This window comes from Girardinichthys multiradiatus, chromosome 13, assembly GCF_021462225.1.
Source record: "Girardinichthys multiradiatus isolate DD_20200921_A chromosome 13, DD_fGirMul_XY1, whole genome shotgun sequence".
Lineage (NCBI taxonomy): Eukaryota > Metazoa > Chordata > Actinopteri > Cyprinodontiformes > Goodeidae > Girardinichthys > Girardinichthys multiradiatus.
The window spans coordinates 14,400,948-14,415,417 of NC_061806.1; the positions used below are offsets into that span (position 1 = coordinate 14,400,948).

The 14,470-nt window shown below is 41.4% G+C and overlaps 1 protein-coding gene and 1 long non-coding RNA gene across 6 annotated transcripts in view; one reads left to right on the forward strand and one right to left on the reverse strand.

The window, feature by feature from the left end:
- Positions 1-7,274: 7,274 nt before the first annotated feature.
- Positions 7,275-8,957, reverse strand: LOC124879870. The gene is made up of 3 exons (XR_007041148.1): positions 7,984-8,957; positions 7,742-7,855; positions 7,275-7,323 (listed from the first exon to the last, which is right to left on the reverse strand). It is a non-coding gene; the product is annotated as an uncharacterized LOC124879870 (long non-coding RNA).
- A 3,490-nt stretch (positions 8,958-12,447) lies between these two features.
- The window catches only part of fhod3a (formin homology 2 domain containing 3a), an 83,432-nt gene continuing 81,409 nt past the window's right edge, over positions 12,448-14,470 (forward strand). For 3 of the 5 annotated variants that reach the window (XM_047384007.1, XM_047384008.1, XM_047384009.1), the window contains exon 1: positions 12,448-12,932. In XM_047384007.1, coding sequence (XP_047239963.1) covers positions 12,768-12,932 — 165 coding nt within the window. In that variant the 5' untranslated portion in view covers positions 12,448-12,767. The remainder of the gene's footprint in view (positions 12,933-14,470) is intronic. The other 2 variants (XM_047384010.1, XM_047384011.1) reach the window with 2 other exon arrangements.

The window sequence follows — 14,470 nt, forward strand, 5'->3', positions numbered from 1 at the left end:
CATGTTGGACTCCGGCAGGGCTGCCCTTTGTCGCCGGTCCTGTTCATAACTTTTATGGACAGGATTTCTAGACGCAGCCAAGGGCCGGAGGGGGTCTGGTTTGGGGACCAGTGGATTTAGTCTCTTCTTTTTGCGGATGACGTGGTCCTGCTGGCCCCCTCTAGCCAAGACCTACAGCATGCGCTGTGGCGGTTCGCAGCCGAGTGTGAAGCGGCTGGGATGAGGATCAGCTCCTCCAAGTGCGAGGCCATGGTACTCGACCGGAAAAGGGTGGCTTGTCCTCTTCAGGTTGGAGGGGAGTTCCTGCCTCAAGTGGAGGAGTTTAAGTATCTCGGGGTCTTGTTCACGAGTGAGGGAAGAATGGAGCGGGAGATCGACAGACGGATCGGTGCAGCTGCCACAGTAATGGGGGCGCTGTGCCGGTCCATTGTGGTGAAGAGAGAGCTGAGCCGAAAAGCAAAGCTCTCAATTTACCGGTCGGTCTACGTTCCTACCCTCACCTATGGCCATGAACTTTGGGTCATGACCGAAAGAACGAGATCACGGATACAAGCGGCTGAAATGAGCTTCCTCCGTAGGGTGGCCGGGCACTCCCTTAGAGATAGGGTGAGGAGCTCGGCCATCCGGGAGGAGCTCGGAGTAGAGCCGCTGCTCCTCCACATTGAGAGGAGCCAGTTGAGGTGGCTCGGGCATCTATACCGGATGCCTCCTGGACGCCTTCCTCGGGAGGTGTTCCAGGCACGTCCCACCGGGAGGAGGCCCAGGGGACGGCCCAGGACACGCTGGAGGGACTATGTCTCTCGGCTGGCCTGGGAACGCCTTGGGCTCCCCCTGGAGGAGCTGGAGCAGGTGTCTGGAGAGAGGGACGTCTGGGCGTCTCTGCTGAGTCTGCTGCCCCCGCGACCCGGTCCTGGATAAGCGGAAGACGACGAACGAACGAACAGAGAAAATATACAATACCTCTTTGGATTTTACTTATGCACAACTATTGACTAATATGCACACATTTCCGTCTTTACATACACATTGTTTTTGACAGCGTTCTTACCCCATAGAAAAGGCTTTTTTTTCTGACATTCGTCCCAAAAAACCAGCTGGTATGGAGATAGCATCTAATAGTTGTTATGGAGACCTGACCCCAAAATGCCAACCTTTGCTGTAGTTTACTAACAGTGACCTATGGAGGTTTGCTCTTACCTTCTTGACATCCTGGTCATTGTTCATGGTGGTAAGCTAAATATCTGTCCTGAGTCAGTTAAATTTAAAAGGTACGAGACAATCTGATCCACCAGCAAATGGGAAACCTAAATAACAAAAAAATGGTACTTCAGGGGGTGACATTAAGTGTGGCACTGGAAATTTTATAAAAAATATATTAAAATAGATGTATGTTAAAACATGTAAATAAAGCATACATGTTTAGACTGAATTTCCCCACTGAAGAAATTTACTTAAATTAAGTTTTTGTTTCTATTTTCATTGTGAAACTGCAACAAAGGTTGTTTTTCTTTAAAAAAATTTTTACACAGCTTTAAAAGTGGTGACAATAAATGGTAAAGGCACAGCATGTGTATCTCGTTCAGGCACATGAGCTGATAACAGATAGGAAGGAGAAGACAACAGTCTGAATTTATGACATTTTTATAACCCACACCCACGTGGTGTCAAAACCAAAGGTTGCAGCTAGAGAAACAAAAGAAAACAATCTGGAGCAGATTTAAAAAAAAAGAAAACATGATAAAACAAGGGCCACATAAAGGGTATATGTTTATTTTGATTTCTAGTGAAATATATAGTATGTTTGGTCAATGTTAGTTTTAGTCAGTATGTTTTATGTACTAATTAAATAGTGTGATGTTCTTGGCACAAGGCAGTGAGCACAGCAGGTCTGGGGACGACACTAAATGTTCACAACTAGGATTAAATTACAAGCAGTTTAGTCCTCTCGATTTTATTAAAAAAGCAACCAGAATCGAACGTAAAAATAGATGAGGCAGGTGAGGAGGGCTTTAGATGCAGTTCTAGGTTAATTTGGTGCCTTGCTTATGGGTTACTGATGGGCTCTTTACCATTGTAATTTCTCAATTTGTTGACAGTGGCTCTTATTGGGGTTTGCTGGAGTCTCAAAGAAAATTATTGATACTCCTTTTCAGACTGATAATTGTCAGCGAATTTGCTTCTCATCTGTTGTCATATTTCTTTTGATCGGAGTATGATGTGTCACTTTTTCAGATGTTTCTACCAACTTCATGTTGTCAGGCAGGTTCTATTTAAATGATTAGTTGATTCTAGCAGTCTAGCAGTACCAATCAGGCCTGGGGTGGCTAGTCAGCTGAACTCAGCTACCCAGAAGAACATGGTTAATCACATTTAATTCAGATTTAATTAGGAAGGAAAATTCAATTTTTAAAGCATGACTGGTTTAGATTTTTACCTTAATAAATAAAATCGTCATTTGAAAACTGCTTTTTGTATTCATACAGGTTGCCTTTGTCTTATACAAAAATCTTCTTGATGATCTAAAACATGTAAATGTGAGAAAAAACAGAGGAAATCTTTTATGTGGCCAAATCCTTTGTCATGGCCCTGAACAGTGTTCATGGAAACATAGATGGATGCATCACGGCCAGATAGTAAAGGTTCAAGGATCATTATAAAAACTTGGCTCCTTATATAACATCAGCATTACTGAAGTCAACATAGTGACATCATCAACAACTAGGTTCAAAAATATTTAGATCCTATGCTAATCATTCTTGCTGTTAAATTGGTATCTAAGCTTTTTATTGCAAACCTTTTATTGCAATCTGTCATAGTTAATATTTAACACAAATGGCTTTAAAGCGTGTGTGGCATATCCCTGTGTTCTAATGTAAGCTTTTAGTATTTCCAATAGAAACCTTTTACATTTTCTATTTCTTCTTTTACTTATTATTTTTGATCATAAAGACATACTTTTTTTGCAGAACTAAAACAATTTTCTTTCTGTGTGACTCTAGAGGAAGTCTGTGGCACAAGTAAAAAACATTAAAGTCTACATAAATGAGCAGCTGGTGAGCTATTATGTACCATTGCTCTTTTTTAACTGTCCTTTCCTGTTCCCCATGATGGGAGATCTGTTTTTTAAAGACCAGGTTCTTATATATATACTCCTATATACCCCGCCCTACCGGCGGTGAGGTGAGCTAGCCCGGTAGAGATCTGACCGGACTCCCGGCACTAAGCTCCCGCTGGCAGTCATCACAGTGAACGTTTAACACAAGTGATTTCTAACAGTTTATGTTATTATTTTAATTGTTACTGAAAATCGATTTAACATTTCAGGTGATATTAAGGTTAACCAGAATAAATGGACAGTTTTATGTAATCCAACTGTATTGCTGGAGAGTGGGATTGAGAATAAATAAGCTTTTCAATATTAATTTTTAATGAAGAAATGTGCTATATGTTTTAAAAGTTTATTTATAATTCAGTTAGCATTATAATTTCTGATTCCAGGTAAACCCGACGAGGAATACACCTCCAAATGTAAGTGAATCTCAGTAAAGAAGTTAAAAGTTTGAAAGAGCTTGTTTTAGACATTTGCATAGAAATATTTTAATATTTTCTTCAAATTAAGAGAAATGTAAAATTAAAAAAGGCTTTATTTTTGCTCTGATATTAAGCAAGATATTTTTTTTAGGTACAAAGGAGCAGACGGGCCAGTCTATTAAGCTCAGGGGTGAGAACCACCACCTTTTTACTGGAGCTAAAAACTCAGCCACCGCTTGGAGGTACAATAACAACATTCTTTGCAGTCAGTTTCTGTCCAGTTTCAATAACTCCTATCTTTCTAACTTTCATAAATATCCATCCAGTGATTAACATACTTCTTTCGGTTTAGGACAATTCTGGAGAAGATGGACCAACAGGGGAAGGTTATCCCCTTTGCAGGCCAAAACAATGTGAGACAATTTGAAAAAAAAAAAAGAATATAAAGTATGTTCAGAAGTTCTCATGTCACACACAAATAAAAAAATATTTCTAAAGGTCTTGTTGGTTTCTCTGTTAAGTCAAAAAAACATTTTTATTCCATCTAACTTTAGGATTGTAAGTATCCAGGGTCTGGAGAGGGAGTCAGTGAAAAGCCCACTGCTGCTACTTGGCCCTGGTTTGTCCTTATGGATGAGGTGTTGGGACAAAGGTCTTCAACAACACCTCCTGTCCTAATTGCCTCCATCCCTGAGGACACTCCAGGGCCAAGCGAAGCGGTGGGCAACCAGATGGAGAAGGAAGACAGTGAGCCAGCAGGAAGAGGTCAGAAAAGAAAGAGGGACAGAGATGATGGAGTTGATCAGGGAGGACATGAGGGTACAGAGAATGGACAGACTGTTTTCCAAAGAATGGCACCAAAATAAGATGCTACATAAGAAATATTAAGTTTTGTTCAGATTGTTTCTTAAAAGTTTTAAGGTGTTCTAATAAATTTCAAAATTGTTTTTGTCACTAATGTTATTTACATTTGATCTAACAATACATCAACTTCATTTAAAGTTATGAACAGAATTTATTATGAAAAATAGAAACAGCATTTTAAACAGAATGGGGGAAGAAAACATTCAAACAGATCAAGATTACAAGACAAAAGGCATAAAATAAAACTATGTACAAGTATTTACAACGGCGACAGCAGGATCAACCTGAGTGACCGGTTCCTGGAAAAACCTCTTCAACAGAACAAAGAGGCAGATGTCTTTCTGAACAGAAAGTCTCTGGCGATGTGGCTAAATCTTTCACAAGGTCAGAGACATGGATGGGATGCTGCAACTGAGACCTTTGGTTTGTCTTTCTGGATGGTGAACGAAGCATCACACAGGTGGTCTGCAGATGTTTGTGATGCCTCTTTCCACTGTCCACGTCATCGTCCATAAAGTGGGTTTAAAGGGCTGGCTGAATTGACGGCTGCCACATCACTAAGAGGTAATCGGAAAAATGCAGAATTAGAAGATGGTGCTCACAAAATATTACAATTAGTTATACCCCTCAAACATTAATCACATCTATAATATTATACTTGGCTGCACACAGTAGTCATGTTCTGGTGGTACCTCCTCCAGGGCCGACATCTCAGCTGAAAGCTGGTCCTGCCAGAGAGCAACGCTGACTGCCTCAGTCCAAACCTCACCCTCATCCTCTTCTACAGCCTCCTCTGGGTCATCCTCTGGAGCCATGACATCCCCAGCACCAAGGCAGATGTTGTGGAGGATGGTGCATGCTGTTATGACCTGAAAACAATTTAAAAGAGGGTGCATATATGTGTATATATTATGTATAATGTATATATAAAATGGATCTAGGTCAAAACTTAGGTGAGGTACAAAGGTGTCGTGCACCTCCAGCGCTTGCAGGAAGATGGCCCTGAATCTGGTTTTCATCATTCCAAAAACACGCTCCATTATAGAGCGTGTTTTTGGAATGATGGCTGTTAAAGCGCTGGGCTCCCACACCTTGTCTTGTCCTCTTGTAGGGAGTGATGAGGGGGAGTGGATATTGGAGGCATGGGTACCCTCCATCAGCAAGGATAAAATGCCCTGGAGGAGGATAAACTGTACAGTGGGCTGTGGCGGAGCACCGTAGAGTCATGCACTGACCCAGGCCAGCCCACATATGTGTCAATAAAATGGCTCTCAGAAACTGCTTGAAGGATTATGGAAGGGAAGAGTTTCCTGTTCCTGTCGCACTGACCATCAAGGCTGCTTGGACACCTGAAGTGGATATGGCAGCCGTCAATTGCACCCACAGCTTTAAGAAAAGCTCTGTGGCGTGCCAGCCCTGCAAACTCACGGGACACTGCCTTAAGTCCTCAGGGGTCTTTAGAAGGTAGATGACCTGGTGACGAATAGCCACAATCTCCTCTGTAACTCTGTGGACGATGCGATGGACAGTAGAGCGAGGCATCCCAAACACTCTGCAGACCACTCTGCAGGATGTGCCACTTGCCAGCCAGAAAAGAAAAACCAAGGTCTCAATAGTAGCACCCATCCATGTTGCCTGTCCTGGTGCAAAAGATTAAGCAGCACTGCCAGAGACTCCCTGCTCAGCCGAATATCTGGCCTGGTGTCCTCCTGGTTGAAGAAGCGTTTCAGGACTGGGACACTCAGGTTGATCCTGCAGTAAAGGGGTCTGGTCTAGAAAAGGGAAGAATGGAGATGGAAAAACACATTATTTTTAAGGCATGATTCTGGATATTTTAAGTGATCAAAGCAAGAAGATACTAATACACCAAAAACACTGCATTATTATAGAATTATCTAAGAACAGCCAGAGGGGATCAAATACCTTATAATTCCCATCAATCTTAAAATTGAAAGTTGTTGTTTTTATATATATATATATATATATATATATATAATATGTCAACATACATTAGCCATAAAGTTGCTATCTCTTTGTTTATTGGCTAGTAAAATCAAACATCTTTTTTACATGAACATGATTGTCTCTGGATTGTACCTGGAATCAGAAATTATAATGCTAACTGAATTATAAATAAACTTTTAAAACATATAGCACATTTCTTCATTAAAAATTAATATTGAAAAGCTTATTTATTCTCAATCACACTGTCCACCGATACAGTTGGATTACATAAAACTGTCCATTTATTCTGGTTAACCTTAATATCACCTAAAATATTAAATCGATTTTCAGTAACAATTAAAATAATAACATAAACTGTTAGAAATCACTTGTGTTAAACGTTCACTGTGATGACTGCCAGCGGGAGCTTAGTGCCGGGAGTCCGGTCAGATCTCTACCGGGCTAGCTCACCTCACCGCCGGTAGGGCTGGCGAGGCGAACCGGTTACTACGGTGGGAACGGAAAACTCCGAACACGTCGGAGCACATTTGAAATTAAGCGATGTCTAGATAAATTAAGCAGATATTTCACGTCTACATAGTTATATTCCCGCACTAAAAACATAGCAGAAGTTAATTTGTGTCACAGAAAGTGTAATTTTCCACAATTTACTCACAGCTTTTGTTGCTATGGTCCGCCATGGCTTCCTCTGCTTGACCAATCCGCTTCGACCCGCAATGAATGATGGGAAATGATGGGCCGCGAAGGATACTCACGACCCATCCTTCAAATCGGGTAAAATAAGGACACATTTGTCAGCAGCATTTGCTCAGAATGATTCATGAATTGGGACAGCCTTCGTCGCCGCGCTGTAACGTAAGCGGCCTACAAATACGGCCTTCGAAGGATGCAGCCCCTGAGGCTGACTTCCGGGTCAGCCTCGGCGTTGGTACATTCCCTTTCCGGTTGATTCCGGTTGATTTTCTGAAATGTAAAAGTGTTTTCTGAAATGTAAATTTGTTTCGGTACTTGTAAAAGTGTTTTGCACCCCCGGCCACCGTAGAATTGATATGTGACATAAAAAACCAATAGAATGCATTGAAGTTTGTAGTTGTAACATGGCAAATACAAACCTGGAAGGTGCTCTATGTGGTGACGGGTCTGACACACACACACACACACACACACACACACACACACACACACACACACACAAACAACTTGCCTGATCAAAATTTTTTATCTTTCATGTGCCAGGAGATAAAATATCACAATACATTTCTAAAGCAAGCCACAAAGACTTATGATGAAAATGTTATAAAAACAAAAATAAAAAGCCTGCATCCTTCAGATAAACCTTGTCATATTCTTAGATATTTGTTTGACCCACATACATACATACCCACACTCAGGAGACAGGAAAACTGTTTAACAGGTTTATTTATCTGGTCTCGCTTCTGAGGTTCACAGAGAGCATTGGTCTGGTCTCACTGACAGGCTCACAGCTTGGTAAGCTCTGGAAGAAGAAGAGTGCAGGTTGGTAAACTTGGAGACAGGTGGGATAATATTTCAATAAATTACAGTCGGCTTATTTGTTGCCATTTAGGCTAGGAGCTGGGAGGAAACTTCTAGTCGGGGACTTACGAGCAGGAGTCCAGGAGAGGTCCAATAACAGAGCTGATGTGTTTCTTTGTATCAGGTTGACAATCCTACTGAAGCCACAGAGTTTACCGTATTTAGGAGCCAAGCTGCCAGGCAGATTCTTGAGGAACCAAAAGGTTGAATTATAGCTCTTGAGGGTTTCCTAAAGTTTTCCGGTCCAGGGGGCTGTCTTTAATCTGTCATATATATATATATATATATATATATATATATATATATATATATATATATATATATATATATATATATCAGGTAACTTTAAGCACACACTCCTGGCTCCCTAAATACTCCTCATGTGGCAGACACAGTCAGCAGCACATCTGAAACACCGGATCCACTCCTTAACTCCTCGGCGACCTCAGGTGGTAAAAACAGGGAAAAAGAAAACCCACACTCCCAAGCCCCAACAAACCTTAACTTGTTCCTTTATTAAAATATCTTTCGATTTTGTCACAATCCCCCAACCATGTTAATGTGCTCTCAAGATTAATTAACTCAAAGAAAGGAACAACTGTAAATGAGTGACAAAAAGGCTCTGCTGGAAAAATGCAAACATAATCAGTTTTATAACATATAATGTGAAAACTTAAGACTGGGCTTTCGCATTCTGTTTTGATCCCTCCGGTTATGCTATTAGATAAATTAACATTTTATTTTGAAAGAGACAAAATATAGAAAAGAATCCAAGTAAACCTCACACAGCTACACCTGTCTAACCAGAGAGAAACAGCACCACCGCCTCCCAAGCCAGGTGACCAAAGGTTAAGAGAGCAGCTGCCAAATATAAAAACAGATTTGTAGCTTCTCAGTTCTGCCGAAACTGGACTTTGTTACTTACTGGTGTAAAAAGCTAATAAAACAGGGTTCTGTGAGTTATTTACACCAAGCATTCACCTGGAAACTGTTGGCTACATACTGCTAAATACTTAAAGTTGAGCTTTTTTTTTATTTATTATTTTATGCCCAAAAATCAGTGGAACACTACATGGCCAAATATATAAACACATGCAACTATGCGAAACATTGAGTCTGTCACAGGTAAAGATTTTGTCTGAACATGTCTTGTAGTCAAGTTGCACCAGATCTGTAAAATGTGTTACCTTTCTACTTGTCAACAACCATATTTGTCCCTTCCTCAAGATGTTTTCCTGTAGCATCTAGCCGTGATTGGATTTGATCAAGCACAGTTAAGACAACCCCAAACGGTGTTAGAAAGCCTACAAAATGAGCCCATGAGTGAGGGGATAACATTTCACTCTATTTTCATTTTTTGCTAATTTTAGCTTAGTTTTTCAACAAGTCACTTGAAATACCATTTAATGGTTTTCTTTCGTTCAGTCACGCAAGGTTAAACAGACGCCCTCTGCACCCTTGTGGCATAAATGAGAAACTGCCTAATGCTTTCCTTAATTTATCTAGAAAGTTGACACCATATTTTACTGAAAAACAGCCAAGATTGTAATAATATCTTTGGCAAGTTAAAGAAAAGGAAATTTTACGGCCCCTTTAACCAAAAACACCACTGAGTTTATTTTGACGTTTGTAGGAGCTGGATGAGTTGTGGTCAGGCTTTCTTGGCACCTGATCTATATGATCTGGTTACTGAATCAACAGTCTATGAAGGTAAACTGTTGAAATCTTGCTAACCATTCTCATTAGCAGGTCATAATGTTTAGTGTTGTATTTTTTTAGATATGGATAAATTTGGGTGTAAAAGTGTAGAATCTGCCAACAGCTATATTGGATATTCAAGGTGTGTTTGGAGATGATCTAAGCTCCTAAAGAGCTTCCCTAGGTGACCAGGAGATTGCAGCATTCCCACACAAATATTTAATTTTCTAGTTAGTTTATAGTATCTTTTGTTTTGACTGTATTATGGATTTGTTTTAAATTTGTTTATTAATGTGTCCTGTTCGACAGAGTAGCACTGAATTGTTGTCTTAGTGCCAAGAAAAAGCCCAACATACTTACTTTCACAAGTGGAGCATTACGGCTAATGCTATAATGATCCGCTTGATGCATATTAGAAACTGGTTTGGGATATTTCAATTGCAATGGACATGGAGACAGAAAAGAAAAGAAAAAAAAAAACACAAAAAAGAGAGAGAGGTGGGGCAAAAAGGAAAAAGGAGAAGGTGAAAAGAATGGAGGAGAAAAAGAAGGGTAAAAAGAATACAAGATAACACTGGTTCTACACCTGCAGAAACATATAACAACAGCAATGTTACCGAAAGGAGCACGGTATTAATGAATGCAAGATGTATTTGGTGGTAACTGTGGCTCAATATACACTCACCAGCCACTTTATTAGGTACACCTTGCCAGTACTGGGTTGGACCCCCTTTTGCCTTAAGAACTGCCTTAATCCTTCGTGGCATAGATTCAACAAGGTACTGCAAACATTCCTCAGAGATTTTGGTCCATATTGACATGATAGCATCACACAGATGCTGCAGATTTGTCGGCTGCACATCCATGATGCGAATCTCCCGTTCCACCACATCCCAAAGGTGCTCTATTAGATTGAGATCTGGTGACTGTGGAAGCCATTTGAGTACAGTGAACTCATTGTCATGTTCAAGAAACCAGTCTGAGATGATTCGTGCTTTATGACATGGCGCGTTATCCTGCTGGAAGTAACCATCAGAAGATGGGTACACTGTGGTCATAAAGGGATGGACATGGTCAGCAACAATACTCAGGTAGATGCTCAATTGGTAGATGCTCAATTGGTACTAAGGGGCCTAAAGTGTGCCAAGAAAATTTCCCCCACACCATTACACCACCACCACCAGCCTGAACCATTGATACAAGGCAGGATGGATCCATGCTTTCATGCCAAATTCTGACCCTACCATCCGAATGTCGCAGCAGAAATCGAGACTTATCAGACCAGACAACGTTTGTCCAACCTTCTATTGTCCAATTTTGGTGAGACTGTGCGAATTGTAGCCTCAGTTTCCTGTTCTTAGCTGACAGGAGTGTCACCCGGTGTGGTCTTCTGCTGCTGTAGCCCATCCGCCTCAAGGTTCGATGTGTTGTGCGTTCAGAGATGCTCTTTTGCATGCCTTGGTTGTAACGAGTGGTTATTTGAGTTACTATTGCCTTTTTAGTCTGGCCATTCTCCTCTGACCTCTGGCATCAACAAGGCATTTGCGCCCACAGAACTGCCGCTCACTGGATATTTGATCTTTTTTCGGACCATTCTCTGTAAACCCTAGAGATGGTAGTGCGTGAAAATCCCAGTAGATCAGCAGTTTCTGCAATACTCAGACCAGCCTGTCTGGCACCAACAACCATCCCACGTTCAAAGTCACATAAATCACCATTTGTCCCCATTCTGATGCTGCAGCAGATCATCTTCCCCATGTCTACATGTCTAAATGCATTGAATTGCTGCCATGTGATTGACTGATTAGAAATTTGCGTTAACGTGCAGTTGGACAGATGTACCTAATAAAGTGGCCTGTGAGTGTAGAACATCTGTGTATCTGTTAACACTTGAATCCAAACACCTGTGGGGGTAAGTGTGAGCGTGCTTGTGTATATAAGGTTTCTGCTTTAGGTCAAAACATATTCGTGTGCTAGAATGGTCTAGTCAAAGTTTAGACTTAAATCTAATTGGCAATCCCTGGATAGACATGAACAATGGCATTCTACATCCAGTATGGCTGTGCTTTAGCTACGGTAATTTGCAAATAGTAAGTGGCAAAAAATTGAGTATCCAGATGAACAAAGCTGGTAGAGACATACCCAACATATACTTGGAAGTGTAATTACAGCAAAAGGTGGTTTTAAAAGATATTGACTAAGATATTTGTCTACAAATACACATTTATATATAAAAAAAGTTCTTCCCTTTCATAGTTATGTAGTACTTTGCGTTGCATTGGTCCAGTACATGAAATCCCAATAAAATACAATGAAGTTTGTTGTAATGTCAAATGGTATCTACACGATCGAAGGCTCTTAACATGGAGAGACTGTAGCTGCAGGTTGTGGCCACAAGACGTCACCACCGATCAATGATTCTCAACAAGAATAATGTTCAGATCAAGTTGTAGCGGTAAAATAAATAAATAAACGCAGTTCATAAAGAAATTACAGTAACAATATAACAATATAGATGACCTAATTTTTAAACCTCATTTCTGTCCCGAAGCATTTTAAGAGAAAATTAACATGTGAAAATTAGTTTAGATCAACAGTAAAAGTCCTTTACATATGTTTATTTGTGTTTTATCTGGTATTATTATTATTATTTTTTAATATTCTGTTTTAAACATATTTTGTGGTTGTTTGAGGTAAACATCGGATTAGTGCTTAGTTGACTTCCATAGAGGAAGCCACTGGAAGGCTGGAGACAGTGATCCACAGGGAGGAGGAGGAGGGAGGAGGGCAGAGGGGAAAATAGACACAGATCACAGTGGGGTGGGGTGGATTTAGGCTCAGACAGAAAGCAGACCGGCTGTCCCAGGCTGCGCTGATCCTTCACTCTCTGCTTTGCTCCCTCCTCTTCATCACTGGCCACCTGCCTCTCCGAGAATAACTCAGACAGCTTAGGCCGAGCAAAACTCACCGCAAACGGGGAGGCGACACAGGATCCCGACCGGTGTCCCGATCTCTATCTGGCATCCGCAAACCCATTTCCCCTCCTTGCGCACCGGGCGCTACCAGCGCTCCACCAGCCCGGCACAGCTCTCACTCAACCCCGGGATTCCCTCGCCCGTCCGTCCCCTCAGTGGAGCCACTTGCATGGATGCAGCATGGCCACGTTTGTCTGCAGGGTTCAGTTTTTAGATGACACCGATCCGTTCAACAGCACCAACTTTCCAGAGCCGACCAGACCCCCGCTGTACACTTTCAGAGAGGATATCCCCCTCATTAACCAGTTAGCAGGCGTCCACCGGCTCCTCAAAGCTCCACATAAGGTAGGATTATCCCTGAGGTGAACACCGCTGAAATGTTCTTCCCGTATGTAAAAACATGGAAGGTTAAGTGAAGAAATCTGCAATAACACATGAGCTTCTTTAGACTTTTAACGTTTGGATTCATTATGAAAAGTTAGAGCAGAAGCACAAGTTTGGGACTTCTGTTTTTCCATTCAAGGCTCTTCAAGGCTCCTGCAAATAAACTCCAGCAACCAGAGGCTATTTTCAGAACACAGGCAAACACAAGTGACTCTAGTCTGTGGAATGAAACAAAGTTGCCACAAAGCCTTCGGCAGCTTCCAAACACTTCCTCCACATTTAATGGAATAAATATCATAGGGTAGTGGCAGGAAGTTTTTAAAGGTGTAATCAGGTGGAGGGACTTAAATCTATAATAATAGAAATGTATGTATGCATGTATATAATGTTTACAATGGTACCAATACATAGCCCTTTCCTGCAGTGTGTGTGTTTGACCCCACCATTTTTGGGGGCTTTCTCAGTCTCAGAAAGAACCCTGTCAGGTTAAAATCTGCTCCAACTGAGTGAACCTGATTGCTGCATATCTGTGCTCTGCTTGTCACTGTAACAGGTGGCTGCAAATGCAACAGAGCAACTAGATATATCCCGAACTGGCCCGTTCATCTGCCCCAAGTGACAGTCCCACTGCTCAGGCTCCCAACAACCCAAATCACAGATGATCGGATCAGTCAGAGATGCATGTCGGAGCAGGAAGGATGCAGCTTTAGGGCCGTTTTGCTGGAAAAAATGAACCTGAAAGAAAACGGTACATTCCTTACTGACAAGGCTGACTCAAACACATGATCACACCTGGCATGCGCTGGTATGACATTCTCAAGGGATGACAGAATTACCAAAAAAGAACACAGTTTCACTTGATCGTGGTGTGAAAGCAAACATTTATTAGAGTTATCAGAAATGCACTGATCAGGCTTTTTTGGCCAGTACTGATTTCGGATTTTCTTTGAGCTCTGACTTGCTGTTTCTATTTTGACTGATGTTTTTAAATAATATGAAAGCTAAAACAGAAGGTAATTGCGCTGCAGGAGTATTTGATAAAGGTAGTGATTTTGAATCCAATAGAAACTGAGGAAATCAAAGGATTATTTCTATTTTTCCATCAAGGCATGTTTTTCACAAAAAAGTGTATTAAAGTGCATGTCTATACCTAGACATTCTGGACAATGTAATGCTCCTATCTTTGTGGGGACAGTTTGGGGATTGCCACTTTTTGTTCCAACAGGACTGCACACCAGTGCACAAACAAGGCCCACAAAGACATGGATAAGGGAGTTTGATGTGGACGAACCTGACTGGTCTGCACAGAGTTCTGGACTCAACCCGATAGAATACCTTTGGAATGAATTTGAGCTGAGATAGCAAGCGAGGCCTTGTCGTCCAACGTCAGTGTCTGACCTCACAGTTGAGCTTTTGGAAGAAATTCCCATAAACACACTCCTAAACCTTGTGGAAACCTATGCTCCATACAGCCAGTGAAATCTCTTTTCACTCTGGTA